Source organism: Prunus dulcis, chromosome 3, assembly GCF_902201215.1.
Source record: "Prunus dulcis chromosome 3, ALMONDv2, whole genome shotgun sequence".
Taxonomy (NCBI): domain Eukaryota; kingdom Viridiplantae; phylum Streptophyta; class Magnoliopsida; order Rosales; family Rosaceae; genus Prunus; species Prunus dulcis.
Window position 1 is genome coordinate 17255098 of NC_047652.1, and position 16073 is coordinate 17271170.

At 36.7% G+C, this 16073-nt stretch overlaps 2 protein-coding genes across 3 annotated transcripts; one reads left to right on the forward strand and one right to left on the reverse strand.

The window, feature by feature from the left end:
* Positions 1–510: 510 nt before the first annotated feature.
* LOC117621475 (protein FAR-RED ELONGATED HYPOCOTYL 3) lies at positions 511–6632 on the reverse strand. Its single transcript, XM_034351976.1, has 10 exons — positions 6441–6632; positions 4304–4454; positions 1949–4165; positions 1811–1867; positions 1534–1602; positions 1376–1444; positions 1215–1283; positions 1073–1123; positions 888–984; positions 511–808 (listed from the first exon to the last, which is right to left on the reverse strand). Exons 2-9 carry the CDS (start codon positions 4304–4306, stop codon positions 928–930), a joined length of 2592 nt encoding a protein of 863 aa, XP_034207867.1. The 5' UTR covers positions 4307–4454; positions 6441–6632; the 3' UTR covers positions 511–808; positions 888–927.
* Positions 6633–9004: 2372 nt separating this feature from the next.
* Positions 9005–14631, forward strand: LOC117621569 (probable protein S-acyltransferase 19). Of its 2 annotated transcripts, XM_034352124.1 has the most exons (9): positions 9006–9529; positions 10064–10177; positions 10436–10837; positions 11187–11255; positions 11357–11428; positions 11513–11641; positions 11741–11821; positions 11946–12155; positions 13099–14631. In XM_034352124.1, the coding sequence occupies exons 1-9, from the start codon at positions 9485–9487 to the stop codon at positions 14149–14151; spliced, it is 2175 nt and encodes a 724-aa protein (XP_034208015.1). In that variant the 5' UTR covers positions 9006–9484; the 3' UTR covers positions 14152–14631. The 2 variants fall into 2 exon arrangements, with proteins under 2 accessions (XP_034208016.1, XP_034208015.1); XM_034352125.1 differs by lacking the exon at positions 10064–10177 and having other exon boundaries at positions 9005–9529.
* Positions 14632–16073: the final 1442 nt, after the last annotated feature.

The following is a 16073-nucleotide window of genomic DNA, read 5'->3' on the forward strand; positions in this document are numbered from 1 at the left end:
TATGTTAGACTCCCAATTGTGAGAGTAGAAGATTATCAGCCGTTGATACATCACATGCATCAACACTTCATATATGAGCCTAGCATTGCTCATGTGAAAATGTTACATGTGTGACTTGTAAGTTGTAACTAATTGCCTTTTTTAACCATCAAACTTCGCAAATGATCTACTAATGTAGTGGTTTGGAGTATTTACTCTCTCAAACAAAGTCCTGGGTTCGAGTCCTAACATTTATGTAGTGTGTACAAATTTAATATTCTATCGCCCCTCTCAATAAGAAAGGTATCTCTCAACGTGAGACGCATAAGATATTATATTACAGTGCAAACTGAAGTTTACGCTGATCAACATTTGCCAAGTCATCAATTATGTATTAAGCAACTCCAAAGACTCGGATACTTTCATACTTTTACTGCAAAAATTAAATTGACACCCACGCACTACAATTCTCTCAAAACAAAAATTAAACATTAAAAAGAAAAGAAAACAAAAGAAAATTGCATTTGGCAATTTGGCAATCAGTCAATGGAATTTGACTAGTAATAAGTTATTCTGATTTCAACTGACCCTATTGACTGAGGCTAAGCAATCAGAGGGTACAATAATACAACATCCTTTACAAAATATATGAACCCTGATCAAATTTTCTTCCTACTTCCAATAAGATCGCATAGGAAATAATTAACAACAGCCTACTCTATCATGTCTTATTGTACAGGTACCAAAAGAGGAGGTTGCCCACAAGGCATGATACATTTCTTCCTTTTTCTTTTTACATGAGAGATTATCTTCAAAACATCTCCTTCACCTACAGAATAAAATTCGAATCAGTTTTTACCGTGTTTCAAGTAAAACTTTAGCAAACAGCAAAAAAGTTCAATAAATACCCATTCAAATGCAAGCTGCCAACACTGAGAAACGTGTTCCTTAAGCATGTCTTGATGCATCATCATGCAATGGCGCAGTTCTTACATTCGGGTCATCCTGGCATGAGGAAAAACTATTGTAAGATAAATTAAAGTCAAATACATGATTTAGGAAAGCCATTAGGGCCCAGGTCTAGCAAACTAACCCGCATGCCATAAGTGAAACCACCTGCTGTTCGGAAAAAATCCATCTGTCCCTGCAAGCACAACGCCGCAAATTATAAAATGAAACCATTTGAACATCGTCATAGGCTAAATGTATTCGTTATCATAATAAGTTTGCTGTACCAGCCCATGCATGCTTTGCTGAGCACTGTAATAACCATCATGGCTTGGGGCTATAGAGTTCAGTTGTCCCTACATATATGAAACCCACGTCACAAAGTTATATTCATTTACATTGCAGTATCACTAGTCTTTTTATACTCATTTAAAAAATTAAGACTTACAAGCCCCTGAATGGTCTGTTGATTCCCATAGTAATTATCCCGTGTAGGTGCCATTAAGTTCAATTGAACCTGACAAAAAGGAGGCACAGATTGAAAATAAGAAGAAGAAAAAAATCAAAAACTGCTTATTGCATTAATACATAAAGACATGGTCATACCATTCCTTGCACACTCTGTTGTGCACCATAATAGCCATCGAGAGTTACTGCTCTTGGGTTCAATTTGTCCTACAAAATATTACCATAGTCAAATCAATTGTAAAAAATTTGTATTTTCAAATCACAGAACACAATATCGTTTCATAATATTGTGTAGCCATCATAACATTGTTTCAAAACACAATATGCGTACAGATTATGATACCAATTTGACGCAAATAATCTAAAACAAACATTTGTTTTCATAAAAGCTAAAAACTCATAGAACAAGACAAACCATTTGTTGCAAGCTATCTTGTGCCCCAACAGTCATAACATCCGGCTCAGAGTTCACCTGCAATTTGATTAGAAGGTCACCTTTAACAAATATAATTATAACAAGAATATCATAATTAAGTCACTACCAACAACAAACCTTTCTTTTCTTGGTTGGATTCTTTTTTTTATTTGTCTTGCCCATACTTCTATTTTGACTATCGTCTTCAATACAAAGCAGACCATGAGTGACTGATGATGTGCCAGCTTCTATCAGACTCTTACTAGAATTATTTACACTCACACAATTTCCAAAAGCTTCTTCTAGTGCACGGCATGCAACACTGTAACTCTCCTGAGATAGAGATCCTTCCTCGATCACTTTCATAGCCCGTTGACATAAATCATTAAATTTTTGCACCCTGGATAGTCCATGGTCAGATTCTTCTCCCACCAAATGCCTGCTCTTTACATCTTTTGTCCAACGTTTTAATATATATTGAGCTGGGATTGCGGAAAGGCCGCAAATTTGGAGAACAATCAGTGCATGTCTACAAAGATAACCTTTGTATTCAAATAAGCAGCATAAACAAGAAACTTCTGTCTTCATTTCATTCCATGTTACAATGAAATCTTGATTCTTTTCAAAATCTTGCACTCTGAAAGTAATGGTTGTCTCATCTTGCCTTTCCCTTTTTGGGTGGCAGGCAACTGCACCTAAAACCTCGACTTGAAATTTCTTGAACACTGCATGTGTGTACACTCCTGAGACACTCTTCTCCAAAGGTGAAGGAGATCTCAATGTTGGCTGTTTGTTCCATGTATCAGAATCTGCTTTGGCTTCTTCTTCATACCTATCTTGTAGAATTGCTTCATACTGTTTCAGGAACTCTTGTACAGTGGTCTTCTTATGCACATACTTATCGAAAAAGGAGTTAACACTCTCGGATCGCTGAACCGCAGACATCCCAGCCAAACAAACATCCCTCATGTATGTTGGCACCCACTGTTTTCGGTCTTCATACAATGACTGAGTCCATTCATCATCTTTGAGTTCAAATTTTTCAAGAATTTTCCACCATCTTTTTTCAAACTCTTCATTTGTTGATGACCTGTGGATGCACTTTTCAAATTTCGCCATAAAATTTTCATGCCGTTTAATTACATGGCCAAGATTTTCAGAAACCTTCCCCAAAATATGCCACAAACAAAAACAATGATAAGCATTTGGAAACACCTCTGAGATAACTGATTTTATCGATTTGTCATGGTCAGTGATTATTACTTTTGGAGCTTGCCCACCCATAGCTTTCAGCCACGTCTGCATTAGCCAAGAAAATGTTGTTGTACTTTCATCTGATACCAAAGCACATCCAAGCAGCACGAACTGATAGTGCTGATTCACTCCAACAAATAAAACAAGAGGCATTTTATATTTGTTCCTAATGTAGGTGGTATCAAAAGACACCACATCACTGAAATTGATGTAGTCATGCCTACTTTTTGCATCAACCCAAAACAAACTTTTCAGACGTTGATCATCTCCCAGATCTATTGCATAGAAAAAGTTGGAATTCATATTCTGCATCTGTGTGAAAAAATCAAGCAAAATCTTCAAATCTCCTGCCTCTAATGCCAAATTCCGACCTTTATCAAATGGATTTTTGGGATCATTTTTTAGGCCAACCACATTTTTGTATTCAGCAAATTGTCTAGCCATTGCAGCATACATCTTTCTTGTTTGTTCACTGACTGCTTGGGCTGGTAAAAGCTCGTGGTTATGCTCCTTCACAAAATTATGTATAACCCATTTACCATCTGGTCTTCTCTTCACATGCATCGAAGCTTTGCAATCTGTCTTTGAGCATGATCGCCGACCAGTCGCATTTTCCGGGTCTTGCTTGTTCTGTCTGGCACGTGGTCTATTATACGACTTGTCATACTCACGCTTGGTCCCATATCTGGAACAAGCAAATTTTGCATCAATAAATTCTCTTGATGTCTTTGAACGGCGGCTATTTTGGATTGCAGTGTTGAACCCCATAGACCGAGCATACTCCTGATAGAAAGAGTATGCTTCCCCATGCGATGCAAATTCCATACCAAAAAGCGGCTCAAGATTTGTATCCTCTTTAAAGACAACCATATCTGCTGTTGGAGAATTCAAATCCCCGCCATCTTCAGCATGTACCTCATCTCTTACATCCACAATGTTTCCATTCTCAATATCTCCATTCTGCAATTTTTCTTCATGTTCTAACATGTTATCAATTCCATGTGGTTCTTCATCTTCTTTGTCATGTTCACCAGAAGGTAGCCGTAGATCTATGTCCATAGTGAGATTATTTAATTTCAACTGGTTATTATCGGAGAATATCTGAAAGAAAGAAAGGACAACAGTTGCCAGTAAATCAGAAAATGAAAAGAAGAAAAAACTACAAACTCTGAGGATGATAATGCCAATAACAATAAAACATCGAGATTCCTAACTAAAGCAAGAAAAAGAGTTACAAACCATTTTGGACGTTTACAGTACAATGTAACTAACAGATCCAACTAGATTGTCCAGCCTTGTCAATGTCAAAAAGATGATGACATCCTCTTCTTCCAACATAAGGGACCAGGATTGCCTCCCATCGTATTTAAATGATAATATAACGCTTTGGCTGGAGACATAAAAGAAGAAAGGAGAATGTTCCTCCTTAATTAGAAAGATAAATAAATACAGAGCAAAAACATTAATCCTACATGACTGAAAACTTTCATAGAAATAGCTAAGTGAACCACTATCACGTGTTGAAATTGTGATAGTTTAAGAGGTTTAGGTGATTATCAAAGATAGAACAAATTGTGTTGGGGGATGTTTTTCACAACCACCAAAAGAACTATTACTTGATATTCAGAACTATGTATTCACGTAGTCAGTTATGGGTGTGAGAATTTTCTGTTCAACACAGGCATTCCACGTATTTGGAGTGTCCAGCAGCCATATCCTTGTTAATATCATGTCACATTGCCACAAGTATTCAGGACCACCAAAAATAAAAGTGTTTATAACTACTATACCAGAACAGGGAGGTAAGGCACTTTCTTGGAGGCATAGGGTGTTGTCCTGAACACACCTGAATACCTTTCAGGGAACAAAACTTGAAAACCCTTTTAACATTCTTAAAAGAATTTCAGAGTACTCTTTCACCGTTTTAGCTAAATATGAGAGTGTTTTAGTACTAGAACACATTTCATTCAATTCTGAAAAGCCCCTCAGGCCTTTTCTTATAAATGATATGGAGAATGCAAAATTATGCACAGCACAGCACATTTCCATTCTATAGCCAATTTAACAAAACCCGAAGATATTAAACAATGAGAACAAGAGACACTCTGAGTTCATTCATTCATTCAACATTTTTTGTTATTGAACATCTGCACTAAAGAATTGCCATAGATGCAAAATCTTGACTACAAATGCATCTTGAGTTCTTTACCTTTTTTGTTTTTCCTTTTATTGAATTTTCCATCAAAAGTAAACTAAAATTGGAGAATAAAGGAAAAACATAAAAGCCAGTCAAAAATTGCAGTAAGATGTACAACTTTTCCTTTTGAACCTATTAATAAATTTTAATATATCAGATACATACTAATAAAATATATGATAATTATCTATCCATAAATTATCATCGAGGAAACCATAAACATGTATATCAACATCAAAAAGTGGCTAACATGACATTGCAGAAAGCATCTTAATCCAATACCAAAATATTGAAAAACCAGTATAAAGGTCAAAAAACACTACAATGTCCAAATAACAGCAATAGAGTATTTATTTCTACCACAAATGAGGTCTTGTTTAGGAAAGGAACAAAAAAACAAAAAAAAAGGCTACATTTGGCAGCAGGATTAGGGTGGTTTGTCTACGTTGAAGGGCAACACCACACACACACAGAGATAGAACCACCTAGAGAGGGAGAAAGTACAAAGCCAAACCAGACAATACAAATCAAAACCCAATCCAACTCACACGTCCCACATCCTGTTTCATCATACAATTTCTAATCCTAAGGAACTTGCAATTACATTCCTAAAGTATAGACTACCATGTCATATGCTGCATACAGAAAGAACTGGACAATCATACTTTATATGCTAATAAACATTCCACAAGCTCCAAAATGTGCAAAACTGCAAGTCCACTTGGGAGACTAACTGGACTACTAAGCCTGTTTAATAAATAAGGTATTCCCAAGTAATGAAATTCGAGCTCAGCTGAATTTATCATGTTGGAAAATTACTCTGAAAAATGAAATTAGACAGCCAACTTCTTCATACAATTTGTAGTAACACATAACAACAAGGCTCAACGCATACTCTATAGTGATTTATAGTCACTCCCCATTTTCAAATCCATTTCATTATTTTGTGTCAAATGCAAGAAATAAAATCACCCACATGAAAAGACATACTTTTTACACAAAACAAAAATAAAAATACAATCTTTACAATCCATACAAATCCCAAATAGCACAGCAATATATTCAACAACAGAAAAACTAAAAAGAAATTTTAAAACAATGAATTGGTTTTCATGGAGAGAGAGAGAGAGAAAGAGAGAGAAAGAGGGAGAGATATATAGAGAGAGAAGAGAGGTCTACCTCTCTCTCTGTGTATTACATATGGACGAAGGAGGTGGAGAAGGAGAGAGCTTCGATCTGAGACTGGGGAAGATGATCGCGCACGCGAGGGGGTTGAGCGAGTGGCCAATACGAAGGTCCTTTAATTTTGCCCCCAATTTGTTTCTGTTTAGGGTTTCAAAAACGCTCGATCAATCTGACTCTCGCCTTTCCTCACTCGCTGCCTCTTTTTTCCCTTTTATTGATTTATTTCTTTTATTTTTGGTCTAAATTTTTCCTATTTTATTTTATTTTAATTTATTTCCCAAACCTCGCTGCCGCACGCGTCGTGCGTGCCAGCCCGGCTGTTGCTGTAACCACAGAGATGTGGTCCCGCCTTTTTGCAAACGTTATTAGCTGAGTGCGCGTGGTACGCGTGGCTGCCTGCTCAACAAATCGCACGTTAGCTGCCTTCTCTCTCTCTCCCTCTCTCTTCACATATCTATGTATCAAATTTATTTTTGTTTTGCTCCTCTAAAGAAAATTTATTTTTGTTTGTTGATTTATTTGCTAAATCAAATAAATGAGTCGTCCGAATTCAAGGTTTTTATAAAAAAATTGGTATGTCTGTCACACGTTATGATTGCAAATTTGCGATATAGAAATAGAGAGGGAGATTTTTCACACACACTACTAAAGTACTCAATTTTAAGGAGTCAAACAATGCTCATACTAGCATACTTGGTAATCTTGCGTACAAACATTTCAAAAGAGTACTTTCAGTTTTTACACACATTTAAAAAAAATTAAATGTATCATACAAGTACAAATTGTAACACCTTACATTACATCACATTATTTTCCTTTACTTAAAATATTACATAATGTCACATTACTTTCGGTTTTCCAATTTCCTCAAATTAAGAAACAATCCCTAACTCTATATTTTCACTCAGAAATACAGAGATTCCTATCTCCTTTCATCTTGTGAACCAAGTACATGGGACTCGAGCATATTTCTTGCCATTTCCATGATTGTTGGATTTCTTTCTTTTTGAGCCACAACATTTTTTTCGTTCAGGTGTGTATATGGTGATGTCAATGAATGCCTGCAAAGCCCATTCTCTAGACCTATTCTTTCAAATTCCATTGTGACTGATATATGCCTTTGAACTTTCCTAACCACAAGTCTTCTCTTTGACTTAATACATTGTGGAAACCCAACACTTTCTTCTTTTGGATCCCCAAGTCTCTCAAGTTAAACCAGAAGCACTCATCAAACTCCCTTTGATAACAGGGTACACAAAAATGATGTGAAAAGCTCATGCATGCAGCTTTCAGTTTTTCCAAATAGAGGACGTCAAATTCTTTCAAAATATGTTCAGAAAAAGAAGCATCTTGCCATGCGATATATAACCGCACCTATAAAATTCTATGAATATTGTGACATGCAAACGCGTATAATTTTCATACCTATACAAAAGGCCCTCAGCTCTGATAACTATCTATCTTATTTGCTAGCTTCTCCACCAAAGCAGTTGCCCGCGCATTTGCATTGAATTCTAAAGCTGGAAGATGATGAAGAAGATATGTTTCGAGCATAGAATTTTCCTTGAAACTTGTGTAGAAGTTTGTAAGCTTCAGTGGAGGGGAGAGGATAGGAGAAGAGAGACAGGAGACAAGTTGGTTTTTATTTTTAGGGTCTTTGCTTTATGGATTTTGGAAAAAAAGAGAGAGAGGAGAGACTGTAGAGTTGTAATCCAAGGCAATCACTCTGTATCTCAAACGACTCAATATTTTTTAGGGGAAGCAATGATATTTTAGGATGTTTCTTGATGCATGGTTAATTTGTATAGGAAAATTACTTTGCATATTATTGAATCTGTTATCTATACCATAGTCTCCCAATTTGTATGTCACTTTTATATTTAGTTTTTTTTAATCAACTGACATGGAGGATTTGGATTCAAGAATATGTTCTTGATTTTGATAGTCTCACATTATTTTGGCAAGAGAGATCATTGCCACTTGTTTCTTTCCATAACTATACATTCCAATTTCACATTTGTGTTACTTATTTATTAACAAGAAAGGTATCATGTTAACACGATCTAGCCTAATGAAAAATAGCTTTGACTTACAGACAAGTAGTCTCAAGTTTAAACATCCATGGTACGATAATAGTGTGTATATGAAAAACTTTCTTCAGACTACCGACTATCTTTATAAAAAAAAGAGTAAAAAATATTTTTGATCACTGGAGTTAGGGTGGAGAAACATAGAAGGTGCCATTATCACCTAAGGCTGATCAAAGAAGTTCCTTATAATCAAATAAATATTTTATTGAAGCTTTATTAAAGGGATCAAAATATGATTAAAAAAAACAAATAATTAGCCAAAAAAATGTCAAGGAACTATTAAAAAACATGAAATAAGAGTAAAGTTGAGGAGAGAGACAGGAGAAAGAGATGAGAGAGAATAATATTTTAGTGGGATCCACACAAAAACGCCAACATTAATAACGCACCAACGCCCATTTTTTTCTACCAAAAGCAAACCTAATACATTACACGTCCGCTGTGTACATTACATCTTCACATACTGGTGAGTCTTGAGTCTGTCAACGGCCCAAAAGTTAACGCCTTTTGTTTTTGTTTTTGGCTTTTCTTTGCTTCTTCAGCCGAAGGCCAGCAAATTCTACTCTTTGTTCTCACTTCTTTCTTTCTCTTTGACCCGTTGCACAACTCCATTCCATTTCACAACTGGGTTTTCCTTTTCCTTTTCCTTTTCCTTTTCCTTATCCTTTTCTGTTTGTCAGTTTCAACATTTTATTCTTTTGTTTTTTGTTAATATTTGTATTATCTGTGAGTGGTGGCAAATTGAGAGCAACAGGTACCGTTAAAGTTAACTCTTACTTTCTTTTTGGGGTTCCTCAAAATCCGTTTTTATTTTTGGCTTTTGGGTTACAGAGAGGGAACACTCTTCTCTGAAAAGCTCTCTCCTTTTCTTGTATTTCTAGTCTTCTTCCAGTCTCTAGTTTGGGAGTGCTAGGGTTTTTGGTTTGCTTTGGTCCGAATTGGGAAGTTATGGTGAGAAAACATGGATGGCAACTACCTGCTCACACCTTCCAGGTACTTACATGTCTTCTCTAGTCCAGACTTGTATCTCATCTCTTCATATCAATGTCTGTTTACTTGTGTTAGAATATTGATTAGGGTCTGCTTAAACCTTTTAGTTGCTGATGTGGGTTTCTCTCAGAAGGGCTAATTGTAGTCTGATCCCTGTTCTGAGTGTGGGGTTTCGTTAGTGAATTCGTGTAAAAGGACAAATCTTTATGGCCATCATTATTTCTCCAACTGTTAGTTAGGTCCTTGAGGTGTGCTTTTACCTTTTTTTAGGAGGAGTTTTGGGATGGGATTATGCAGTATTGGCTTCCCAACTAAGAGAAAAAAGTAGGAAAAGCTCGAATGCTTGAGTTTATGCTTGTTTAGGCTGTTTAAACTTGAACCTAGCAAGGCAGCATTTGTTCATTTTCCTTTTGCCTATATATCTACCCATTTTCTGGACACCGGATTATCTATTTCTTGTTAATTTATTGTGATTTAAAAAAAAAAAAATTATTTGTTAATCGAGTTATCACCTAAACTGTGTTTTTTACTTGGCAGGTTGTCGCTATTACCGTATTCTGCTTGTTAGTGGTTGCGTTCTATGCTTTCTTTGCGCCTTTCCTTGGAGGCCGTATCTGGGAATATATTTTGATTGGAAGTTACTCTCCAGTGGTATATGAAATGATTTAATTTAAGGTTTTCATATAGGTCCAAATTTGATTTATATTTTTTTCGAAGATAAAAAATTTAATGGGGCCAAACTAGACTAGATTTTCTAGAGTTCAAAATTGATTCTCTATGCCAGTCTCTTCTTATAATGCTTTAGCCTTTAGCACAATTCATCAGAATCATAACTAATTTCATTTCTTCTAGATAGATTTAGCTTTTTATGTCTGATGGTATTCCCATAATCTTGTCATGGCATTTCAGGCACTGCTTGTCTTCATTCTTTACGTTCGATGCACTGCAATAAATCCTGCAGATCCTGGCATTATGTCCAAGTTTGACAATGGAGCAACAAATAGTATCAATCCAAATCATAGGTTATCAGCAAAAGACTTGCCTAGAAAATTTGATGAAACCACCACTGGGCATTCTTCTCCATCATCAGTTTCCAGAAGTTCTTTAGCAGGAGCTAACTCTAGTAGGAAAGGCTCAGTAGGAGAACTAGGGGGTGTAAATATTGTAGCAGAACCCACAACCAGGAAATGTTGCATAGGTGGAATCTTCTGTGCATTGTTTGTACACGAAGACTGTCGCAAACAACAGGAAGGTGCAGCTGAGAGTCAAGGTGGTGAAGATGCTTTGTTCTGCACATTGTGCAATGCTGAGGTATTGCATTATGACAAGCATAGTATCATAATTTATCAGTTTAAACATTCCTCACTTCTAGTCATTTTAGTTTCTCATGTGCTTCTTTATCAAGCTAAATGCTCCTAGTATTTTGTATTGTAAGTTGTGAAGCTGCTTCATTTCCCAGGAAGAAGCTATAGAAATGCTTTAAGTTATGATCTCAGTATACTCTCTCTCAATAGATTCTTGGCAGTTGAGTTGGTTACATTATTTGGTGTAAAATGAATCATATGATCTATAGAAGTTACCATACTCTGATAATAGCTTGAGCAATTAGGGTTTATAAAATCTTGTTTCTTTACTACAATGAATACTTTTCATCCTGCAGGTCCGCAAGTTCAGCAAGCACTGTAGAAGTTGTGATAAGTGTGTGGATGGCTTTGATCACCACTGTCGGGTATTTTTCATGTTGTTTGATGTATTGTGCAACTTGTTTTGGGTTGACCTATCTTAATATTCTCTCTACAAAAGTAACCTCAATATATTACATGGCTGCAGTGGCTTAACAATTGCGTGGGACACAAAAATTATGTGACTTTTATCTGTTTGATGGCCACCAGTCTTGTTTGGGTAGGTATTGCAGTCTGATAATTATCATGTGCAGTAATAATCTTTGGTACTAAAGATGCTCGCTCTCTGCCCATTTTGGTTCAGCTTGTCATTGAAGCTGGAGTTGGTATTGCTGTCCTTGTGCGCTGCTTTGTTAATAAGAGAAGCATGGAGGCAGAAATTATTGATAGACTTGGAAATGGTTTCACTCGTCCCCCGTTTGCAACAGTTGTGGTACATCTTTAAATGCTCTAAACTAAAGTTAGCATCCTAATCTTTTGCCGGTATCAATAGAAAAATTTATGTGCTAACTTTGGGTCTCACTTTGTGTAGACTGTATGTACAGCAGTTTCTGTGCTGGCATGTGTTCCGCTTTGTGAACTATTCTTCTTCCACATGATACTAATTAGGAAGGTCAGTGCCTTTGGTTATTGAACTCATTTCCATGATGCTAAGTGTAGTAAAGGAGCTTAAGGAAGAGCTTTTATTATATTTCAAGTGATATAATCTTATCTTCTGAATTTTAAATTTGAATTAGGGTATTACAACCTATGAATATGTTGTGGCAATGCGAGTCATGAGTGAGGAACGTGGACAATATGTAGATGAGGCTTTCAATAATTTTGCGAATTCTTTTCGGAACTCCCCAACAGGATCTGCTACAACTGGCTTGAGTGGTGGGAGTTCTTTAGGTCTGCAATACAAGGGTGCATGGTGTACCCCTCCAAGAGTATTTGTGGATTATCAGGTACTTTAGTATTCAGTTTATATCTTAATTTACTCTTAGTGAAAGGCATTGACAGTGGTTCAAATCAAACTAACTTTAGGCTTCAAATACCTATCTTTGACCTGTGGTTTAATATGTTTTTAGAACTAGATATTGACAAGATGATTAATTGCACTGTTCTTGGGTGGAACAGTTTGGTCCCAGTTGATATTTTACAACTTATGGAACAGAGAATAAGTGAAACTAACAAGATGTAATCAGCAAATCCATATCTAATTATGTGGGGGCTGAAACTTGGTATCTTTTTTTTTTCTTTTCTTCCTACTGTTTTTTTTTTTTTGGGTCAATTTCTTCCCACTGTTTCTCTAATGGTCAGGCCCATGATGCTCCCATGTGGTCTGAGGTTCGAAACCCCCAAAAGGTACCTACCTAGCTATTTGCTAGTCTTTCCTGCCTCCCAAAGATTGTAGGTTTCGGCTGGGGGCCCCAGTTTCAGAGCTGTGTCCGCAAAGCGGATTGGTGGATTTCTGGGTATAATGGCCTTTTTTTGAACTTATGCAAGTGTAGTTAAAAGAACCATATTGTTGTTTAATCCTTCGTCTTTTCTTCGTGTTCATATTTCAATCTGCTCAAGTATGAGGAGTTATTATCTGGATGCTGTATATTTGAGTTTTTTTTGCTTGATCCAAATGATGGCTTAAATAGTACAATAAATGTTTTCTATTGATCTCACAAGAAATAATTTTTTCAAAATTTTCTTCCCATTTTCTTGCCCTTCAAATCTTCTTCCTTTCTCAATTTTTTTTCTTTCCTCCATTAGTGGCTTTTAAGAATGGGTACAGGAATTGCCAGCGTGGACCCACAACTAGTTTCCTGTCTTCTGTTTGACATTTATATCTTTTTTTTCCTCTGGGAGAAGAAAACTTTGTATATTTTACACCTGACACAAGCTTTGCTTCATTAGGATGAAGTTGTACCACATTTGGAGCCTGGAATGGTCCCATCAACTATTGATCCGGATGCAACTGGAATTACAGAAAGAGAGCAGAAAGGTCCTAGAAGGCCTGTTCGCATTAGTGCTTGGCAGCTTGCAAAGTTGGATTCCAGTGAGGCCATGAGAGCAGCAGCCAAAGCCAGGGCATCATCCTCTGTACTACGACCACTTGATAAACCTGACCTTGAACTTAGCTCAAGTGGCAATATGAGTGTGAGAAGTAGTGTAAGCACTGACACAGGGGCAAATAAAGAGATTAAGAACGAGTTGAGGTTGTCAAGAAATTCCTTTGCTCCAAGTCAAGGTAGCCGAGATGAGTATGAAACTGGAACTCAAAGCATAAGTAGCTTCAGTAGTCCAAGCCATGTTCATGAAGCGGTCACACTTAGCCCTCTACCACAGGGAGGTCTGGGACGTTTTAGTGCAGCCACTTCAGTCCCCAGCTTAGTTCCTGACCGTCCATTAACTTCCAAAGCAACATTGCCTAATGTCAGCTTGGGATTTGATGAGAAGATTATGCCGAGGGGAGGTACTACTGATCCTTTGCTGCTGTCAGCTCCAGCTTCTTCTCTTTTCAGAGATGTCAGAAGGACATCCGTTGTTTGGGACCAAGAAGCAGGGAGGTATGTCTCAGTTCCTGTATCAGCTTCTGAAGCTCGAAACAGGTTATCCACACAAACAGGTTTTTCAAATCCTAATGCAGAAACAAGCAGTTATAGTAGAAGGCCAGTTATTCCGCCACAGGAACCTTCATCTTCTGCAGTGAAGACTCCAGTGCAACAAACAGAAAAACTGATGTACACAGGGGATTCTATATTCTTTGGCGGCCCGCTTTTGAGTGCACCAGTTAGGGAAAATTTGAAAAATGAAAGGGATTTGGGTTCAAGAGAGGGCCAAGAGAGGGTGGGACTGAACTTGCCTAGGGAGTCTAGATTCAGACGAGATTCTGCCTCGAACCAGCTTCCTGTGTTTGTCCCAGGGGGTTTTGAGAACAACCCTTCTTTTGGTTCCGGTTTGAAGTAGTGTTACATTTATGGGCTGAAAGTTCTGACAAATGCATGTAAATTTCTTCCTCCTCTTGCCAGGATTGTGTATTGGAGGAATATGCAAGTCTGAAACCAATGATGGGAGCTAAGCTTGATCCCTTCGACCTGACTGCTTGAAATTGTTAAAAACAGAGTTCTCTTACAGGGTTGGAGCAGTTTCTTTGATGAAATTCCAATTTAACTCACCGGCATTAGCTGAGGTTTGTAAATGAGGCGATCTTAAGAAGTGTTTCTTGCGCTTTCTTGACATTGTAGCCAAGGGATTTGTCTAACAGAGCTCCATTTATACTCCGAATATTTTTTTTATTAGCAAGGTATCTTCCCACTATTGAGCTGGAACATGTAAATCTATCTTTTTAGATTTATCCCATTTTTACTTCCTCATCCTCATTTGCTATCGAACTTTGTTGATGTTATCAAATCTCCAAAGCCCATTGTTTTGGTTGCTTTGCTTTTAGTTGTCTTTCATTGCATTGTCGTCAAACTTCCAAGCCTGTCTCAGCCCACCAACGTTTACATCAGCGTCCTTTCATGATTTCTTAACCAAACATAATGAATTATAAAAGCACAACATTAAATAAATGATCAATAATTTGGAGGAATCACCACTGGCTTAGAGTAACCCAGCTCCTAAAAATGATTTACAAGAGGTTTTAACGGTCCGCACCGATTGTAGACCCGATGACATACAAAAAGTTGCGTTGCGAGATTACCGATCTGAATCGTCATTTCATAAATTCTTTTAGTGTAAATTCAAAAGTTAAGTTGTGGGATTGTCAATATGACATAGATTCTTGTATTCTTGTTTAAATATATATTCTAGCAATATGACATTATGACATACGAAAGTGACTAGTGAATGAGCAATTTCCTCCAACTCCATTATCACACTTAGAAGATTCTTACAAATATAGAATCACAGCATCTCCAAAGAGTATGCAAATGGAATAGGCAAAATTATACTGCTACAACTTAAGTGGCATGTTACCTACCCATTTGTCTCATGAAAAAAATTAATCACTCCAAGTGACTAGGCAATGCAAGTGTACAAATCATTATTATATTATTTAATTTTATATTTTACATTTACATTTACATTTTTTTGTTTGGTCAAAATTCATTTACTATTATATTTTATGAAAAGTATGTGAGAGAGTGGATATGATGATATTTTGTTATAAAAAGCAAGTGGGGCATAATATACCTTTTTTTTTTTGGTCGAATGGGCATAATATACCTCTTCACTTTGAAGTAGACAATATTGTCTTGTTAAGAAGAGTAGGTATATTTGGCCTACCCATTTGTCTATTCCCTTACTAAAAACCTTACATGAACGAGAATGACATTGTTTTGCTATTCCCGACCAATAACACAATGACAGGTGAAAAATTTATCTTACGTGTCATTGCATTATTGGACGGAGATAGCAAAAAGTGTTATCCCCGTTACATGAGAATTTCTCTTCTTCCCTTGGAACATGAAAATACTAATATAGCAAGGCAAATCTTATATACCTACTCTTTTTTCTCTTCCCTTCAAGATGCTCAGTTGCATAATTCTTTGTACACATCAAGTCTATGTAATTTTGGCAGACAAGGTGACGGGGCTCTATCACACCAGTCAATGTTCAATGAAAATATGCAAAGAAAAGAAAAAAAAAGGAGCAGAACAGAAGGCTTTTCTAAAATGAACCAAATGGGAAATATATGTTAATAATGCGTCAAGAAGATTCTTAGACGATATTTGTCTCCATTGGATTGGGTGTGTGTAGGAGGTGAGTCACAGTTGGTGAGTTTTCTTTTATTATGACCTGTCAAACTTGCAGTAGCTTAGCATTTCGCAAGTGATGTCCTTATCATTATCCACGTAAAAAATAAATAAAAAGTACCACGAAAATAT

Excerpts from the sequence above, each read along its gene's own strand:
- LOC117621475 (XM_034351976.1), bottom strand. Across the intron at positions 1,124-1,214 it reads AGCAAAGCATGCATGGGCTG|GGACAGATGGATTTTTTCCG; the intron begins GTACAGCAAACT and ends TTGTGCTTGCAG. Across the intron at positions 985-1,072 it reads GTTTCACTTATGGCATGCGG|GATGACCCGAATGTAAGAAC; the intron begins GTTAGTTTGCTA and ends TCCTCATGCCAG.
- LOC117621569 (XM_034352124.1), top strand. The coding sequence starts at position 9,485 with ATGGTGAGAAAACATGGATGGCAACTACCTGCTCACACCTTCCAG. Across the intron at positions 9,530-10,063 it reads TACCTGCTCACACCTTCCAG|GTTGTCGCTATTACCGTATT; the intron begins GTACTTACATGT and ends TTTACTTGGCAG. Across the intron at positions 10,178-10,435 it reads TTGGAAGTTACTCTCCAGTG|GCACTGCTTGTCTTCATTCT; the intron begins GTATATGAAATG and ends ATGGCATTTCAG.